The 20684-nt window shown below is 34.7% G+C and overlaps 1 protein-coding gene across 1 annotated transcript in view; it reads right to left on the bottom strand.

Annotated features, from left to right (window-relative positions):
* Positions 1-20684, bottom strand: part of LYST (lysosomal trafficking regulator) — a 172398-nt gene that overhangs the window by 105245 nt on the left and 46469 nt on the right. The window contains exons 4-14 of the mRNA XM_037510386.2: positions 20431-20521; positions 16634-18716; positions 13685-14711; positions 11858-12016; positions 9781-9934; positions 7403-7629; positions 6948-7014; positions 6015-6124; positions 4014-4440; positions 843-987; positions 564-737 (exon numbers count right to left, since the gene is read on the bottom strand). Coding sequence (XP_037366283.1) covers positions 564-737; positions 843-987; positions 4014-4440; positions 6015-6124; positions 6948-7014; positions 7403-7629; positions 9781-9934; positions 11858-12016; positions 13685-14711; positions 16634-18716; positions 20431-20521 — 4664 coding nt within the window. The remainder of the gene's footprint in view (positions 1-563; positions 738-842; positions 988-4013; positions 4441-6014; positions 6125-6947; positions 7015-7402; positions 7630-9780; positions 9935-11857; positions 12017-13684; positions 14712-16633; positions 18717-20430; positions 20522-20684) is intronic.

Here is a 20684-nt window from a genome sequence, read left to right as displayed (position 1 = left end):
TATTCTACAAAATGTTTCTTACTAACCTGAGCTTTTAAGTTTTATAAAAAATAGGATACTATCCATACTCACTAAATATAAATTAAAAAATCAGTGAAAATCACATTTAAAAAAAGTCAATCTCTATTTTGCCTGATTTTATCATGTGGTGTATTTCTAGGATCCTATTTAATAATATCAGCTTATATTTTTCTCTAGTCATCCTAATTTCACTTGAAACTCTGATTTGACTTGGCCACTTAATTTAAATAATTCTTATGGACTCATTTTATAATATGTGGATTTAAAGGACCAAATTATAGGTTCTGTTTCATGCCCTACTATATATATTCTACATACATGTCCAGCTGATTGGATTTCTGCAGTTCTCCTAAACCCAGACACTCATTTTCAATAATTACTTTTCTATAAAAGTAATAAATAGGAAAAAATATGCAGCTCTGACATAGATTATGACATTAATAAATTACATCTATAGTTTTCTGTTTCAGAAGCTCTAATAGGCTAATGAAATTTAAAACTGTAACTGAGGTTAATAATTATTTACCAAAAATGTTTCATACCTCTGTCCAGAGACCCACATCGAGATTTTTCCATGGATACTTTTTTTCCCTTGGGGCTGCTGCAAGTAGGTGAGGACTAAATGTTGCCATTTGCTTGGGAGGAAAATATTTCCCTGTGATTCAACCTGTGCTAGTAAAACAGCTTTTGTATCATCATTTGAATCCATGCACACACTACACAAAAAGAGAAAAGGCATAGGCTGAAAACATGAAATTTTGATCTCAGTATTTAACACAGGCATAACAACCATAATTCTAAGTATTTGAGATAATCAATACCGAAAGATAAAAGTGGCACTATGGGGGTCAGTCCACACTTGGATCATCAATGCTTTGGATCCCAGTGAAATCATATGAATACAACCTTCTTCTATGAGTCTATCACCAGGATTTATGTACTCTGCACCTTCCAGTCTGTTGTTCTCTGTGATAAAAACATCAGAAATATCAGTAAAGCATTTGATAAATATTGAATGGAAAAATCAATTTAAAAAAATATAAAGCATGGTTGTTCATTTGTAGTAAATTATTTACCCAGAGTGTTCCAAACAACAATATTTCCAAAGTTCATATGTTAACTCCAAAAAAAGCAGGAGTCAAAACAGTAATTGAATGCTTTAAAAGTTATTAAATGTTTTATCAGGGTGGGGGTGGCAATTGTATGGGAACTATAACCAAGTTGAAATTGCATACATTGTGCAAAAATGAAAAATGATGTAAAAAATATACAAAATTTAAAAAATAATAAAAAAGTTATTAAATGTTCTAAAATATATGAAAACTGAGGACTAGTTACAGGCATGAATAAATCAATGGTGTCACCACCATTGATTTTTATAATCTGTGCCTAGTGCATTTAATCTTTACCAATTGGATTGGGTTGCTCTGTTAATCACAGTTGAGTCCAAGGACCATCATCGCTTGCCTTGACTGACAAAAATTCACCTTGTAATTATTATGATGGCATAATTTAAAAACAAAATTGATGATATTAAAATTCCTTCAAAAAATTGTGATGTTTGAATGTATTGAATGTATTCCTTGTGTAAGTTCCCTGAGAAGTGGTCTTTGAATATAACATTAAGTGAATATAACATTAAGTGATTCCAAAAATCTAAAATGTTTCTTTAAGGCAAATTACTAAGGTAAATGCCGATGCTTTGGGCTCTCTGGTTATTCATCCTTCCTTTTCCTTCCCACCACTTAAAACTTAGCACTACCTAAATATTTATTATGAGCTGAATCTTCAAACCATCTATGTTACCTTTTACTATGACTCATGAATTCACATAAATACGTTAATTAAAATGTATCAAAATACAAAATGCATGTGTAAGGCTCAGACTTATAGAGAAGATGAACACAACCAGTTATTAGACTGCATATATTTATTTTAACTGTCATTTTTCAACAGGTATTTGAAAGAATACCAATTTTTAAGAAAACTCCCCCTTAGCAATGTTAATAGTCTTTAAAAAGAAGAATTAAATCTACTGATTAACTTAAAGACTATTGCCTAGTATATAAGAATACTTTTGTATATATACTATTGTATATATACTATTTTGTATATATACTATTGCCCAGTATATAAGAATAAAGAACTCAAATCTGTTGTGATATTAAAAAAAGTTTTCAATTAAATCTAGACTTGTAGAATTAAAGGAACAAAAATATACCTAGGAACTACAGAACAGGAATATTACAAATACTTCTTTATTTAATGCTCATAATAATCTTATGAGGTAAAATTTCATCTCTGGGGGGGGGGTGACAGAATTGAGATGTTAAGATGTTAAATAATAACATTTAACATCTTAAGATGTTAAGATGTTGTTTAATGGTGCACACATGGTTTAGTGGCATAGGATGTGCTATTACTTGCAATATTTTCTTCATCTATTCAAAATTTTGTACTATTTTAAATGTTCTTTTTGAATGTTTATGTACAATTAAAATGTTTACTAATACATTTTACAAAAAATATTTTAAAAACTTTCATAATACCTTTCTCAAGTCATTGTGTATATTTCTTCATTATTATCAAACTATTTACATTGGGATTACCCCACTTAAAATATGAGAACATAATCTGCACAGTTTATAGTGTAGTAGTGATATTTAAGGCCTGGAATGAAATACAGGTGGGTTTAAGGCCTTTTCATCATTATGAGCTATATAAATTGGTTATACTATTTAACTTTATCTGCAAATACAGATAGTGTGAACATTTATCTTATTGAATTTTTGTGAAGATTAAAAATGTATGTAGAAAGAGATGAACCAAGTGACACATACAGAAAGCACTCACTGTACCTTAGATAGCATATCAATAACATCACATGTATGTTGTTTGAGAGCTCCCATTTCTTGGGGGTAATAAAATTCAATTCACAAAGAAAAATGCTTAAACTACCTGAAACATTATATATTCTCTGCCAAGATATTTTAAAACTTTGGCTTTCTAGGCTAGCCCTTAAAAGTATTTAAGTATGCTATGCTAATAACATGGAAATGTGTCTGTGGGAAAGTGGATTCAGAGTTTAAGTTGTGGCTATTGGGGACATTTCCCATTCTGCAATCTTGACAGCATTTTTTAGCACTTCCCTTTCCAGCTTATATCAGCAAGAGAAGACCTTCTGGAAACCAGACACGAGTGAAGGCCTTGTGTCCTAAAGCACAGGCTCCAGCAAGCTGGATAAGCTTCATGGGAGGAGGAGTTTGGGGGGCCAGCACCTCCATATAAGCATAGCCCCTAAACTTCTGTCTTTTCTAATCCCTTCATTTACTCCGTGGACCCTAAGAATAAACCTACCTGCTTTACTTCCCACAGCCATAAACTATTTCTTGATAAACATGTTCTTTCTGTGCCAGTCATACAAGGAACAAGATGTCATTTGACAGCAGTATAATAAGCAATTCTTTAGTTATAGAAAGGAATGAAATTTATCCTGATTTTGGAGAATTCCTAATACATTTAAACATTCTGTAACAGGAACTGAAGAGGAGGACTGAGGTGAGGTACAGAATGAGGAGAGCTTGAAATAAAAGAGAGAAAGGCAATGGGATGAGGCTGACTATAGGGGCCAGCAAAAGGTAGCAGAAGGAAGGAAAAGTGACTAAGGATTTTATCCTTTTCTCATTTTTGGAGTCACTCTAATGCAGGAAAGAGGCAGGAGATGGGGCTAGTGATCCCCAGAGGAGTTGTATGTGTTTGATCTCCCCTCAACTCCTTTATACTCACACATACACACAAGGCTAAAGTACAAAAGAAAATGGAGTTTTCAAGGTTATCTGACAATTCAGGTTTTCATAAGTGAACTGCTATCACTAAGTAAGGTATTTAAATTGAAGAACTATTAAGAGTAAATTAGAACAAGGTTCTTTTCTTACTGTTCAACCAAAATTGCCATCTGAAAATAGAGCACAATTCAGATAAAGCTATCATACCTGTTCCATCAAAACTATTATCACGTAAAATTAATGATCTGCTTCTCTTCTTCATCTTCCTTCCTTTTTCAGTGGTACTCTCAGTGTCATGGGCGCACTCCACATTAAACCACAGTGAAACACTGAAGCCTTCTGACAGGTGTGGCCAGCAGTTTTGTCCCAACAATGGCAGGTGGACTGGGGCTATGTGCCAAGAGGAAAGCAGCTGCTGGGGGAAACTTTCACTGTCAGCCTCTTTCTTACCCCGGGAAACTCGTGCTCTTCTCAGTAATCCCATGGCCTTACTATTTAGAATCCCAGGACACTTTTGTGATGAAATGCCATTGCTTAAATTTGGGGTATGCAGTAAAGGGAAGGTTAGATACTGTGAAGGACTCATAATAATATCACTTTCAATAATTTTCAGAATACCCAGAAGAAGAGTTTCCTGGAAAAAAAGTAAAACAAAATTTCATAATAATGTTACAAAGTACATGATTATCTTGAAGTTCAGGTTATAAATGAAAATACAAATAAACACACACATATAAGCATTCTTATTTAAATATTTCAATCTACCATATCATTAAAATTTTCCTTTTTGTGTAGTTAAGATGAAATATGAAACACAGATTTCCATTTTTAAATTTGTAATCTCCTGCTTAATTTGTTGTAGAATTAGATGCTCTTATAGTATAAACCTAAAATTAAATACAATGTCAGGAATCATTTCTACTGAAGAAAGATGTTTATTTCCAAGTAAATTATAGTCATTTCTATTGATAATTTTTGAATGAGTGATAGAACCAGAGACCTTACAAATTCTCCAGATTTCTGAATATTTATAGCATGACATATAATAAAGTTGAGTGGTCCATCACTTTTCAACCTATTTTATATGCTTTTTCTCTAGTCAAAATATTTTTTTTTGGCACCTCCCTGGTGGCACAGGGGTTAAGATGCAGCACTATGAAGCCACCCCAAGCCACTGCAGCAGGAGTTCGATCCCTGGTCAGGGAGATGACCCCCATGGTGTAGCAGACCTCTCCTGACTCACCTGCTGCTTCCCTTAGCAGTATATTTCTGTCCATCTGCCCGTTCTGTTCCCCACTCTGTCTCTGAATCCTCTCACTCCCCCCACCTCTGGTCTGTACCCCAGTTCTTATATGCATAAAATAAATAAATATTTAAAAAAATCTTTCACTTGTGTATACTAGATTAAAATAACATTTTTGGTTTTATTTATAACTTTTTGGTTAAACTAAAATGTAGAAAGTATAGAAAACAGAGGAAATGAGTAATTGAAGGGAAGAGCAATGATTAAGAAGACAAGTGAAAAATAAAAAAGGTTAGCCTAATACAATCATGCATAAAACAATACCTAATGATTTTTATGAGAAATGCACTCAGAAAATGTAATAGAAACATTCTAGAAATATATGGTCAGTTCTTAAGACACTAGTGGTTTTTAACTTCATGATCTACAGGGTTCCCTAGGGCCTGCAGGGCTGGAATGGAATGATAAAATGGCAGAGTTCAGGAATACCCAATCTTGCTTCAAAGAAAAGATGCTCCAAGGTATTCTATTTGCTTATGCTTCTAGCAAAGAATTCATTATAAAAATGGGTTTCTTAGCAAAGAACAGTCTAAAAGTTATTAAATTACACTGGTGAAAAACAATGATATAAGATAACTGAAGAGTGAATAATAATTTTCTAAAAAAGTATAATCCTCAAAATGGCTATAATTACTCATAATTAAGTTCTCTTCAGTAATTAAGATCATTTACCATTTCTTAAGCACAAAAATTGGGGGTGGAAAAGGTGATCTATCTGGTTAGCCAAAATAGAAGTGAAGTGGATTAAAAAAAAGTGCAAATAATAAATTGAGAACCTCACATATAACAAAGAATTGATGGTACAATAATTACCACATCAAAAGTGAGAGCTTAGTGATTTCCAAATAATTTTTAAAATATTCTATTAGGTATCAGTGAAAAAAATTTAATTATAGCATATTTACTATACAAGGAGATTTCTCCAGAAATATTCTCAAAAGAAGGGTTAGCTCTTCTGAACATGTTCTTGAACTCATCAAAGATACCAAAAGGTCGACCAATACTCTCTGGCATGCTAAATTAAAGAGAGAAAGGGGGGAAAAATTAAAGTCAATACACAATTAACTAAAGGAACATAACAAGCAATTTCACTGAAAGAGATAAAAATACTATTGTTATATCTTAAATGGATTATAAATGGTCTAATAATCCGAAGTTTTGCAGAGGAAATAGCAACATATTTTGATAGAATGGACTCATTGTAAAGTGATTTGATTGTATAATGGGCTGATTGTAAAGCAGGGGTCCACTATAATAAGAAGATATCATAAACCCCTAGAAAAATGCACCGAGAAGGGTAATCATCACTTTTGAGGTATGGCTGCCAAATTGTGTAAGCTGGAACTAAATCATGAGGAAACATATGACTAATCCAAATTAAAACTCTGTGTATATTAGCCCCAATTATCCAACTAAAATTTAGGTATCTCCAACTAAATTTAAGGTTTCTATATATTTATTCATTACATACATGTATTCATTATGAATTTTTCAAATGCTTATGAAAGTACAGAGTAGAAAGTAGGTGCTCAATCAATATCTGACATAGCAGTAATACAGTGTTTAGACTGGGTTGCAGTCCTCAAAATACATTGCTATGTATCTGACCCTGAAAAACTCACTCAATTCATTGAAATCTAGATTTTCCTTTCTATAGAACCAAGCTACTTATAGGTCTACTGCATTGGATATTTCTGAGGAATAAAGAAATGAAGCACATAAAGCTATTTTTGAAATCATACAACACTGCCCCACTGGAAGTCATTATTATCAACTCTTCATTGCATGAAACAACAACACAATTTCAACTTACTATCTAAAACTAAATATTAACGCACCTTGAAAATTGGAATCAGCTTGTGTTAAAATATTCAAGAAGCCTCCTAAAAGAGTTTTCACAGTTCCCTGGAGATTAAAAAACAATCCATAAGAAATTAAATTTCTTACCTCTGAAAATAACTAGAAAGAATGCTATGGTTAGCAGTACACATAATGTTTATAGTTTGTTTTCAAAACAATGACCACATATTGTAATTGAGTACAATATAAAGAAATACAACTCATTCTCAGAAATATACTGGATTTTCATTATTAGTTAAGTCAATGACAGCTGTAACTTTTAATGGTATTTTAAAGAACTATGAAATTAGAAGATTTTTAGAGTAACATTTTTAGGTGAAAACACACCTAACATATTATAAAAGACCACCTCAAATAATTTTTAGACAAGCTGAGTTCTAAATAAGGAGAGTAATTGGGACATGAGTGTGATAAAATTATGGATCCCATTTACCTGTTGCATGAGCAGAAAAACATTCTTTTCTTTCTGCCTGATGATTTTCAAAAAACTCTCAAATACATGGGCAAGTACATCAAGTTTGGCTTTACTAGTAGAAAGTAAATTTAATTCCAGCATACAAATCTCGGGATATATTAATTCCCCTTGAGTGAGGTTTTCAAGTAAATCATTTGGACTGCTTGGTGCACTGAACTCCTCTGCTTCAGGCTGTAAGTCTATACCTGAAAAGGGGAAAGAAAAGATTTTGATTCAATTAAAAAAGTACTTTAAATCTCATTGATCATTTTGGCTTACAAAAGTGCTATTCATAAGAAGATGTTCACAAAAACTTTACCTACAAAATTTTGATTATTTGTATCCTGACTGATCAAATTTTGGACATTTTTTTTTTTTATAGAGGCATGTTTTTCTTTCTTTCTGTCTTTCTTTCTCTCTCTCTCTCTCTCTCTCTCTCTCTCTCTCTCTCTCTCTCTCTCTCTCTTTCTTTCTTCTTTCTTTGTTTATACATACAAGCACTGGGTACAGTCAGAAGCGCGGGAGGGTGAGAGAATTCACCAGAGCCAGAGCGGGGAGCAGAGCAGGCAGAAGGACCGAAGTACACTGCTGAGGGGAGCAGCGGGCGGCAGGAGAGGTCTGCGCGCCATGCGGGACCCTCCTCCGGTGGCCGGGAAGCAGCCGGGGATCGAACCGGCGCCGCAGAGGCCGCGGGCAGCTTCGCAACCCAGGGCTCAACCGCTGCGCCACCGGGGAGGCCCAAATTTTGGACATTTTGAAGATAAATGTGTAGCCTTAAAAAAAATTTTGTTCATGTGCCTGTTATCCATCTGTATATCAACAGACACATGAAAAAAATGCACACCATCATTTATTACCAGGGAAATACAAATCAAAACCACCTCACACAAAAAGACCAGAAACAAGTGTTGGTCAGGATGGAAAATAGTATGGACAGTTCTCAAAATATTAAAAGTGGATCTATTATGCCACTGCTAGGTATCAACCCAAATGATGCAAAAATATTAATTCAAAGGGATATATGCACTCCCATGTTCATTGCAGCACTATTTACTATCACCAAGCTATTGAAACAACTTTAGTGCCCAAAGACAAATGAGTGGATTAGGAAGATGTGGTATATAAACACAATGGAATATTACTCAGCTATCAAAATAGATAAGCTCTTATCATTTGGGACAAGGATGAAACAGGAGGGGGTTATATTAGGCAAAATAAGTCAGAAAGAGAAAGACAAATACCAGATGGTATCACTTATATGTGGAATATAAGGAAATAAAACAAAGGGCCAGACAAAACTAAATCAATAATAAATCCTAGATAAAAAAAATCTAGGATTTATTTATAAATAAATTATATATTTATAAATAAATCTAACTGTGGAATTGAGGCTACCAGAAGGAAGCTAGAAAGTAAAGTGGGGAAGGAGCACAATGGACTATGGTGGAGGACCATGGGTGTCTTGCTGGTGGTAACAACACCTGAAAGAGGTGGTTCAATAGCTCTAAATCATATTAAATGTTGTAAACCAATGTTACCTCAATTTAAAAAATAAAAAAAGGCATTTTTTGATTTTCAAGAGAAAGACAAATATTATGAACAGTAATTTTTATAGACACATGATAAAGATTTAACACACTGCTTTAACAGACACCACTGGGGGGGGGGGGGAAGTATTATCCCAAACTTACCACTGTCAAAATACTTAAATCACAGTGCAGTTTATTTGACTACTCTCTCTATCAAAGTAGTAAGTGAGCTAATGATAGGATGAATTCTGTATACATGAAAAATTGCATCTTAGAAAATTCAACTGATATGCTCTTAAGAGAGAGTGCTGTGCTCCTAAAAACAAACAAAACTGATATATCTAAGAAATTTATCAATATCTACATAGATAAGAATTTTTCACGATCTAGTCAGCAAACCTTTTCAGAGATGCCTTCCCTGAACATTAACACATCACCCTGTTTTATTTTCTTTATATTGCTTATTTCTCATACTTGTTTGGCTTTTCCTCTGGAATATAAATGAAAGCAGGGACTTTACTATACATTACTATACTATACTATACTATACTATACTATACTATACTATACTATACTATACTATACTACTATACTATACTTTACTATACATCCTGTATACTTAGGCATTCAATGTTTGTGATAACAAGATATATCTCTCTATATGAACTGCATTTATGAAAGCAGGAATTTGTTGTCAATATCAAATAAAATAATAATGTAATGAACTTTTTAATTTGTAAGGCAATACAAAATTTTAAAGTGATACCATTTTGCTAATAAACAGCCTGAACTGCAAACCCAATCATAAGTATTTCAGTGATATTTTACCATCATCTCGGGTTTCACTATCTTCAGGATTGCTTTCACTATCTGCTTCATAACCTTCTTCTTCAATCAGAAGTCTAAAATTACAACACTGAGGATCCTCAGCTTCTTCTGAAAAATCAACAGGTTGGGACAATTCTTCTTCAGACTGATGACTCTATAAGATCAATGTAATTAAAAGGCAAAAGTTACATGTCCTCATTTTCAGTAATAGAATATTTATTATTTAAGTTATTTTAAGAACTATTTCTGTATTCCCTTTAAGAAAAGAATCTTAGGAATCAATATTAGCTATAAAAATTATGAAATTAAAGCAGCAAAAATTTTCAGAGTCTCTTAGACAACTTGATTCACATGTCAAATATGGAAGTCTCCAGATTAAGCTACAGATCATTTCAGTGTTATTGAAAAGTTAGTTTAAGAAATTTCTTTTTTGTTGTTAAAGATTTATTTATGTATGTATATATATAAGAGCTGAGCTGCAGGCCAGAGATGGGGGGGGGGCAGTGAGAGGATTCACCAGAGACAGAGTGGGGAGCAGAACAGGCAGATCTACTGAAATGCACTGTGAGGGGTGCAGCGGGTGAGTCAGGAGAGGTCTGCTGCACCATGTGGGTCACCTCCCTGGCCGGGGATTGAACTCGTGCTGCAGTGGCTGCAGATAGCTTCATAGTGCTGTGTCCTAACACCCTGTGCCACCAGGGAGGCCCCTAGTCTAAGAAATTTCATTCTAGTTACACAGTAGGAAATGACCAATAATCACAATGAGGTGGAATTATACTTCTTAGGACTTAATGCTAGTAAATACATATTTTTACATATTTATTGAGAGAAAAACTTTCATCACAGGATTTTTATAACTAAAATATTTCATAGATTAGCCAAGGAAGATATGAAAAATTTTCAAAGGGATTAACTTTAATATTTCATTCAGAATGCAAGCATCTCAGAAATTAAGAATTTCAGCACTAACTTCCTATGTAGTACCTTGTGGCATAAATTTTTTCTTTACTTATAAAGATACTATTAAATATCTTCACTTTAGAAAATATTTTTTTCTTTTTTCTTTTTAAAGATTTATTTATTTTTATACAAGAACTGGGGTGCAGGTCAGAGGCACAGGAGGGTGAGAGGATTCATGAGAGACAGAGCGGGGAACAGAACAGGCAGACTGACAAAATATACTACTGAGTGGAGCAGCTGGCATGACAGGAGAGGTCTGCCGTGCCATGTGGGTTTCTCCCCACCTGTCCGGGAATGAAACCCGCGCTGCAGAGGCTGCGGAGAGCTTCACAGCACTGCGCACAACCCGCTGTGCCACCGGGGAGGCCTTAGAAAACATTTTCACTTAAAGAAGCTCAGCTCAACATTAACAGAAGGTTGAATACAGTAGGTACTTTAACCATTTCCAGTTCACCACTGATTCAGTTATATAATGAAGGCTTAATATCTATTTCACTAAGTTGTTATGACAATAGTGACATAAAATAGTATGGCAGATATATGGCTAGACCAAGGAATTAAAAGATAAGTTATATATAGAAAAAAGATCAGAAATGATTAAGGGTAAAAGAAACGTAAAAAGAGGAAAATGAACTAAATATGCATCACAGTTCCAAGAAAAAAATTAAAATAATTCTTTTAGAAAAAATATGTTAATGTGAACAACTAAAAACTATAGTTGCTATTTCAATTGCAAGTACTAGTTATTTTTATATCAAAAATTTAAAATTGGAGCGAAATAAAGGACAAGATAGCTGAGTTGTCACATCTCTGAATTATCATTTAATAAACCATCATTTATATGTAAGACTTATCATCAAATGAAATACTACATTTCTATACTACAGGGAGTAATTCTCAGTAAATGTCCAGTATAGATTAAAAAAAAAAAGCACGTGTTATTTGTCTCCTGTTTTTTTAAGAGCTACGCATCCCAGATGATGGAGACATGACCCACGGAACTCACCTGACCAAAGCCTCACACGTATGTTCTAACTACATTCATTGGTGTCGCAAGCCCATCCTACACACTTGTGCTAGCCATATGTGAACAATACAGACTGCACGTTATTCATACCTTCTCAGTCATAGCATCATGTTCAAAGTCTGCTGAATGATTCCCCAGTGCAACTCGAAGCAGCGCGTCAAATAAAGGCTTTGCTAATTCCGTTTCAATCACCCTTGACTGGGAAAGGTGGTCCTTCACTTCAAACAATATATTTTCCACAGTCAAGTTCTAAGGTAAAATAAAAGAGTCTAAGAATATAATGACATATTTTATGAAAAATCTAAAACAGTAACAAAATAAATGATAAATTAATTTTCCTTAACAAGTAGAAACTAGTTCATTTATTTGCAGTTGCTATGAAAGGAAAATCACTATAAATATCTAGTTTTTAATGCAAAATCCTATTACAATTAATATTATTTCTATTTATTAAAGGCTTTACTCAACGTACTCGATTTTGAATTTCAGTGTAGTCATAAGCTAATTGTATCACAAAAAAATATTTAGTTCAGTTTTGATTAAAGTCTCCAGATTCTATAAATTCCTCATTCTTAGAGATTCCTTAAAACTAGAAGAAAAGCTTACATTCTAATCCTCTTCTCTCTCTCCTTTCATTACTCTTTGTGGCCTTGAAGAGAACACTTGCTACTCAGCAACATCCCCCAATATCAGGTGATGAGGCCATCAAGATAGGTAAGAAACTGACTTCTGCCTTAAGGAATTCTCTCAAACACAGATACATACTGACAAGCTATGACGACAACCACGCTATAAACCAATTTCTGTGAGAACAAAAAAGAGAGAAGGTGCCTGAGATCTGTCAAAGGTATCCCAAAGAAGGGTTTGTATGGGATGGGCAATAAAGAACAAATTACAGAATCAGAGGAAGAGAATATGCCAGGCAGAACACTAACCAAAGAACGGAAGTAGTAACAAAGAACAGCATCCTAAGAAGCTGTCGGCTCCGTATAACTGATTTCAGCATGGTGAAGAGTGGCAGGAATGAGGCTAAACTGTGAAGGGCTTTGTATGCTAGTCTAAGGAGTGCGGATTTTAATTGTGAGCAATATGTTAGATATTTTAGATAGGAGCTAATATGGAGACTGGAACTCCAACAAGGGGAATCTCTTGGCTGACAGAACAGTTAGGGGTGAGTCAGTTAAAAAAAGAATGTTTATGCCAACTTCAATGGTTCTGCAAGCGGAGAGCCTGAAATGGGGATTTCTCTTTTGTTAAGAAGTGCTTTCTGGAGAAATATGTAAGGGCACCAGAGAAGCCAAGTATGTTGGGGAAAGAACCCAGGCAAAGATGTAATTTCAGAAGAAATGTCTGCCTTGGGCTGATTCCATGGAAAGTTCTGGAATCTGAACTGTACCACAGAGTTGTACCCTACGCCTAGAGTCACATCCTTCAGTCACTGGTTATGAGCACCCTTCTTAGGCATTTTCTAGGCGGGCATCTCTCATCAGCCAAGAGCAATTCTTGGGAGATGGGTGCAGATGTGTCTTTAGCAATCAACACTTGTAACAGATGGCAGGTGGGTGCATCAGCTTAGTGAAGGGGATCCAAGCAGAGCACCAAACAGGATCACACCAAGATTTTAAACTTTTAAAAACACAATATCCATTATTTCTCATTCAATGTTTAATGCAAATTTAATGCCTTTTGGGGTTGATAGCTTTGTTGCATATAGGTTTTACATTGCAAACTAAACTCTACATTTTTTAAGGGAAAGAATTAGATCATGTACTCCTTTTGTGTCCGCCACAGTACTTGTACTGTGCCCAGCATATTGGAGCTTCCTAAAATTTAGAAACTTTGGAAAAACAATAATATCACATAGAAACTTTAAAAAATATATATTACATAATAATTGTACAAAGGACAAGTTATTACCTGATTAGGTAACTCCAATTCTATCTTTTGTTGACTAACTCTAGTGCTCTGAAGGCAAATGGCCAGAAGGGCTTCCAAAAGTCGTATGCTCTGAAGTGAAGTCTCACTTTCTTGACTTGTAAATATATTTGCTTCCTCAGGAGCAGCTTCAGTTGCTGAAATTTGTTCCACATTTATGGAAGAAATATTCTGTGATTCTAAGTTACCCAAACTATCAGCACTCTTTTTTAGATTACCCAGTTCTGGTGGTAGAGAATCACTTTCGACTGTCAAAGATAACACATCTTCTTTCACAAAGATCTCAGATTGAGAAGTTATGTTTAAATCCTGGTTTTCATTTACACTTACATCTCCTTCCTTTTTACCTTGATCTTCTTCGTGACTCCTAAATAGTTTCTGTATTATCATAAATATTAATTTATGGCACACTTGGAAACCACCAAGCCTATAAAACTGTTTCTGGAAAACTGGACTCAACATGTAGATCCAACGACACATGGACCAAATGTCTGCTGCCTGGTGCATATGTTCAGGAGAAGGCAGGACAAGGCTCTCGAGAGACAAACATGGCAGCATATGAGGCAAAGGCTCACTTGCTGTACTGTCATAGCCAGAAGTGTCTTCTGAATCATTGGCTGAGTCTCTATCAGATTCTGCTTCTTTACTCACACATAAGAATGCCACACAGAGGAACAGGTTTATCGTGTTGATGTGAATATCCTGGTTAACAGTCTTCCATTTCTTTGGGTAAGCTTCTTTGAGGCCAGCATAAAATTTGCTAAGACTCTGAGGAGACTCTGAATAAGCTTGCTGGTTATGAACAGTACCTACATTTACAGATGACAGCTCCTTCTGGTCAGTGTCTAAGCCATCAATACCTGGAACTGAAGACTCTTTCTTCTGTTCCCCAAGGCTGATTATCAGAGTTTCAAATGCTTTTAAGGAATGACTTCGAATACCATCTAAGTAATTTAATTCAATTATTTGATTTACTCCATTACAACTTAAAAACAAATCTCTTATTACTCTGTGAAAGAAAAACACACAAGAAATTTATATATGAAAACATCACTTGTAAACAGCTACATATACTAATTAAATGTTATTATACATGATATTATAATCTGGTCTCATCTCATCTTGCATAAATCTTTTTCCCTTTAAATACTACCTTATTTAATTCATCAATTATCTGGCTCAAGTCCTTTGACATGATCAGACTCCCAAGTTACTTTCTAATTATTTTCACATCCTTCTTCAAATACTGTATATATGGCTACAGCAACATTTAAAAAGAGGATTACATGCATCACAAGTTGAATAAAGCAATACATGAAGAACATTTCCTTCAAATGGCAAATTCTATATAAATTGTAAATGCCACAATCACCACCACACTTGAGGCAGACATCTCAAAAGCAGGTAGGCATATGTGTATCTGTTTACCTAAGACTTTTTGTTTGGTTTAAATCTGCACCTCCTAAAGGGAAAGAAACAAACTAAACACTTGAAGATTTTCAGCTGTCTCAGGTGGGGCTCAAGTATCTCACTAGGATCAGGAATCCTAGTAATAACTTAAATATAAATCAGCCCAGTAAAGAGGCAGGTTGTCAACAAATAAGCCAAGAAGTTACAAACTTTCAAATCAAAGTCAGGTCTATTCAAACAATGTCAGAATGTTGGGAATTAAAAAAAAATTATGGCAAATAGTATGATTATAAGTTGATTTAGAATCATTTATAGGTTTTTTTTAAAAAGATTTATTTATTTATTTAAAAAAATATATTTTATTTTTATATTCCCCATACAATTGCAACCCCCTTATTTTGACCCCCGTCCCTCCCCTCCCCGCCCCCCACCACCCATAGAGTGTCTCTGGTTCATAGTTGTTTGTTGATTTAAGCAAGAGCTGGTGTACAGGCCCGAGGCCCGAGGCTCGGGAGGGTGAGAGGATTCAGTAGAAACAGAGCGGGGAGCAGAACAGGGAGACAACCGAAATACAATGCTGAGGGGAGCAGCGTGCATGACAGGAGAGCTTTGCCACGCCATGTGGGATTCTCCCTGGCCTGCCAGCAATCGAACCCGCGCTGCAGAGGCTGCAGACAGCTTCACAGTGCTGCACTCAACCCTCTGTGCCCCCCTTTATAGGTTTTTAAAGTGGCATAATTATTGTTTGAAAGACCTGACTACCTATCAGAAGTGAGTATTACTTATATAATTATTGTTTAAGTACCACATATGATAATCACAAAATCTGGAAAACCTATTGGTGGAATTTAAATTAAAATTTTTTTCTTTAAAATTTATAATTTTTTCTAGATACATTACTCAGTAAATAAATGTAAATATAACATTAAAAAAACAATAATACCCTTAGTTACACTGCTTCAGTAAATACCAATTTAGCTATATACACATTTCACACAGTTGCAAACACTGGACGATATGCTCAATCTTGCATATTTTATCCATGAAATATATGAGTATCTTCTCATGTTCCAACATGATCTTCGTAAACATTTCTAATGGCCAATAATATTCCATTAAGTAAATATATAATAAATAATTTAACCCTGTTCTTGCTGTTGGACATCTGTATTGTGTCCATTTATTTCTCAGAAATATTTTGAAAACTTTACTATTTTGTTACTGAGAAATTAACATTAATCACTCTATCCCCTATAATCACCCTTCAAGAAAGGAAGGAAGGGAGTGAGTAAGAGAGGAGGCAGGGAAGGAAAACAGAAAGTTTAAAAAATCTGTCATGGGACAAGAATTTTTTTTTTGTTAGACTAAAAGTAAATTTCTAGCAAAAAATTAAGAGTAAAGATAATTTACTGACAAGACACTAGAGTTATCAGGGTTAGAAGTTTAAATGCATATACTTTATCACACATCTCAAATCATACAATAAGAGAAAAATATCTCCATACATGCACACATACAAACCTTGATTTAAGCAGAGCAGGCAGAGTTTTTAAATAAATCTGAAGCACTTCCTGAGGCAAACACTGGTTTTGATGGCTACATATATGAGTTCGAGTTGACATAATGCTAAGATGTTGACAGTGATGTGCTAATTCAACTCCTCTTTGAAGCACAGGATTAAATATGTAATTATACAATTTCCATTGAACAACTATATTGCCTTTCTGCATTAAATTGCAAATGTGAGTTGCAATTTGTATACTATGTAATCTGTCTTCTTCAAAAACAAAGTTCTGATAAGCCTCTAAGGCATCCCATTTCCAAAACAAATCTTCAGAAACACTGCTGGGCAGGATCCCCTGAAATCTGTAAGAAGGACTGGATAAACTCGAGGAAGGCTCAGCATCACATGAGCTTCCCTGCAGTGTCTCCTCTAATTTGGCTAGTTGATCAGAGTCAACAGTACAAATATTGCAAGCTGCTTTTTTAATTTTCTGTGATATCTCAGCTCCTCCTAGCTGATCCAAAATAAGCTTGTTAAGGATATTCAGTATGTGCTGCTGAAAATTTTTCAGTGCTGGCAATTTAAAAGCATGGAGCAAAGGAATGATTACAGATTTGGGATCCATACAACAGCATATTCCAACATTATGAACACCTGATAGAATCTGGACACAAGTGCTACTCAAGGAAGCCTGCTGCAGTAGGCGTAAACACTGATGAGCACACACTGCAATACAACAGCACCGCTCAGGATAATAAACATCTCCATCTGCAGTCTCTTCAAATGGGTTTTTGGAAACCTGGTTTTTAAAAGCTGAAACCAGAAGGCCTGAGAGGTCTCGGTGGTGATGCATAAAGTGAGAATATTCACATCGTCTGTGTCTTTTTCTTGTACATACTGAATGATGAAGTTGCTCTGATTTCACTTTTTTGACAGTGCTCATGATTTTCATCACACTATTTACTAGGACTTTTAAATGTTCTGAGGCCTCAGTAGGAATGCTCTCTCTTAAAACCAGCCATTCCATTTGAAGAACTGCTGTTTCAAATAAATTAAACCCATGATGCTGAATGAATTCTTGAACCAAATCCATGGCTTGACTGAAGAAAAAGGGATTTGAAGCTGCACTTTGAAGACAACAGATCAGGATCTGTAGAACTCCTTCTAGAAGCTCCGGTAAAAGAAGGGCTCTATGACGATACTTCGAAAATTCAAAAACTTCCTGAACCTCCTGTAGTGTTTTCTTTTGTCTCGGTGCAAAGGGGTCAGGCTGTTTTTCTAGGCAAGTTCTAATTTTTAAAGCTGCTCTAAGCAATTCAGTCAAATTTTTTCTAAGACTTTCTGGCATCACCTCTGCAGTACTAATATCTACTGACATGAGATGCAACACTGTTCGAAAAAGCATACGTTGAATCAAAGCCACCGGTTCTTGAGTCCAACCTGCAGAAACCATTTGATTCTCCAAAGTGTCGTTTTGATTACAACAGTCCCCAAAGCCTGCTAGGAATTCAGTCAGTGTGGGTACTACACTGGCTGCTAGAGCAGAATTATGATTCAAGGCAATGTCAAACTTACAAACTTTCTCTAATAAAGATAATAAAACATGACATAAATCAAATGGTGTATTGTTCATGTGACTGATAACAGACAAGGCAGCTGGCTCACTTAAAATGTCAGTGTTTAACTCCTGCCTTGGAATAATCTCTCTGGAATTTTCCAAAGCCATGGCGTCAGGAGGCGTCTGTTTTTCTTTGGTTGGTAAGTGGTCAAGTTTTGCTGTAAGGTGGTCTTCTTTAGGAGGCTGTGTTACAAACTGCGGCAGCAGATGGGACCGTCTGCGCTTAATCCTCACTGTACTTTTCTCATCCGAATTGACCTCTGAATCTGAGGTGGAAAGCTGCGTCTTTCTTGCATCTCTTATAGAATAGCGATGGGTAATTGTACGCTGTCGTCTGTTTTTTCGAAAAATGTTTACTTTTGCAGAAACCTGACCAGATGGGGCACTTCCTTCTAAATATAATTTTTCCTGAGTAGATCTTTGTGAACTTGAGTTCTTTTCTTTGGTCAGGATTATATCAATTGAGAATGGCAGATTAAAATCTAATGAAATGAAGAAAGGACTTTTAGAATACCATAATATGTTTGCAAACTGGATTTATATAGGCAATTATCCTCTTATCATCCCATTAGAAGTTTTTCCTCAGTATATTTTCACTGTGATTTTCTCTAGCTATTTGTTATGTCTCTGGGTTACTTACCCTCCACGTCCCCCATGTAGGGCTTATCCTCACATAAGTACTACATGGCATTAGTTCAAAGGATACACATTGATTTGGAAAAAAACAAAGGAGAACAAAATTAGGGAAGCAAATCTGATTTAAAGCCACATATTGCATTCTAATGTCTGCATATGAGGATCTTTAGATTATCTGCTACTTAGCACTACTATTCATGCCATTTTATGTCTCTTCTGATAGTGTTATTAAATAATATATAGAGGTATATTCTGAAAAATGGCATTAAGTTTATAGACCTGATATAACTTTGGAACTTTAAGAACTTCCAAAATTGTTACTAGCAAGGAACTATAAAGATGATCCCTGAAAGCACAGTTTTTATACAATAGATTCTAAATGTTCTTTGAGACAAGTTAAATGAATTCTTCACTCAAAATGTTTACTCTGTATGCCATGTATGCACCAGTAGAAGCATCACTGTTTTGTCCTCAATGTCTAGAGCCTAGGGAAGCAGTCAGCACTCAATAACTATTTCTTGGAGAAATGAATGAATCCTCCTCACTACTTAAAAGGATACGAAAATTGGTATTTCCCTTTGTAAATAATATAATAAGTTCTATGTGAAAAATATAGTTGCAATTTAGAATGAATAAAAATTTGTAAACAAAAAATGTGTTCTTTAATTAAGAGGAGGGAGGAATTACAAGGAGTCCGAGAAATTCCACCTATGCAAATGATACAGGCAACAAAGACAATGACCCCAAAAGAACACTAATCAATTTCTTAAGTGATTAACAACTTGCAAATTTTTCATATTCAGAAGAATATAAGAGTAGAGTTAAGCAGGATAAATATTACAAGACCTTAGACAATTTCCTAAAAAGAGAGCTTCATATCAGAAATATATTAAAAATGCATACATGATGTTAAAATACATTAGTTTTTTTTAACCTGAGAGATCCTTAAACATCTCACAATTCACATATCCCAGAAAATGGGAAGAGGGGGGAAATGTTAGTCTCTCCATGAGAACATTCAAGTTTCATATACTTAGTATTATATATATTTATTCAAAATTAGAAATATGTACAGCGTTGATCTTAAGTATAATTCTACCAGCCTTGAAATAAAGTGCTATTTCAAATTTGTCCTTCAAAAGCAACATTAGATAAACTAAACTAAAAAAATACTGCAAAGTCATTGATAGAGTGCTAATAACAGAAAGTAACCTTTTCAATAAGCAAGGAACTTTAATTTCTTTCTTTAAACTTTTCATTATCCTTTTCTCAGAAGTTATGTTACGTTCCTAGATTTACTCCTCTTGGTAAGTGCTTTGTTTCTTCTTATGTTTTCCAAACAAAATTACATTCAAGAAATACCCTGAAAGCACCATGGTTTTTATATAATTAGAAGAAATAAAAATGTGCTTGCCTAAAGAATTTTTCATTAAGCGTAACACTAATACATACTGCTCTGAATTTGAACTATGCAACCATTAAGGCTGAAGTAACTTTTCAGTGGAACATTTTTCCTCAGTGGAATTTTGATAACAGAAGTGATATGATAAAGAAACATACCTGTTGCCTTTTCTTCTTGAACAGGTATCTTCCATACCAGCGGAAGAAGTGACAGGAGAAGAGTAAGGAGTTCTTCTCTGCATGTCAATGCCTACATTTGAAACAAAAAAAGTCTTCATGTTCTGAGTTCATCAGACATTAATTCCTAATACCTGGTCTTGAATTGAACCCCCAAAATCCTTTTTCTTAAAAGGTTACATTTGAGAAGCTAAGAATTTAACCTATCTTGAATCCTATTAAAGCTGGATACTTTT

Source organism: Talpa occidentalis, unplaced genomic scaffold, assembly GCF_014898055.3.
Source record: "Talpa occidentalis isolate TD23 unplaced genomic scaffold, MPIMG_talOcc4v2.1 talOcc4.14, whole genome shotgun sequence".
Classification (NCBI taxonomy): Eukaryota; Metazoa; Chordata; class Mammalia; order Eulipotyphla; family Talpidae; genus Talpa; species Talpa occidentalis.
This window is presented reverse-complemented; position numbering and strand designations above follow the sequence as displayed.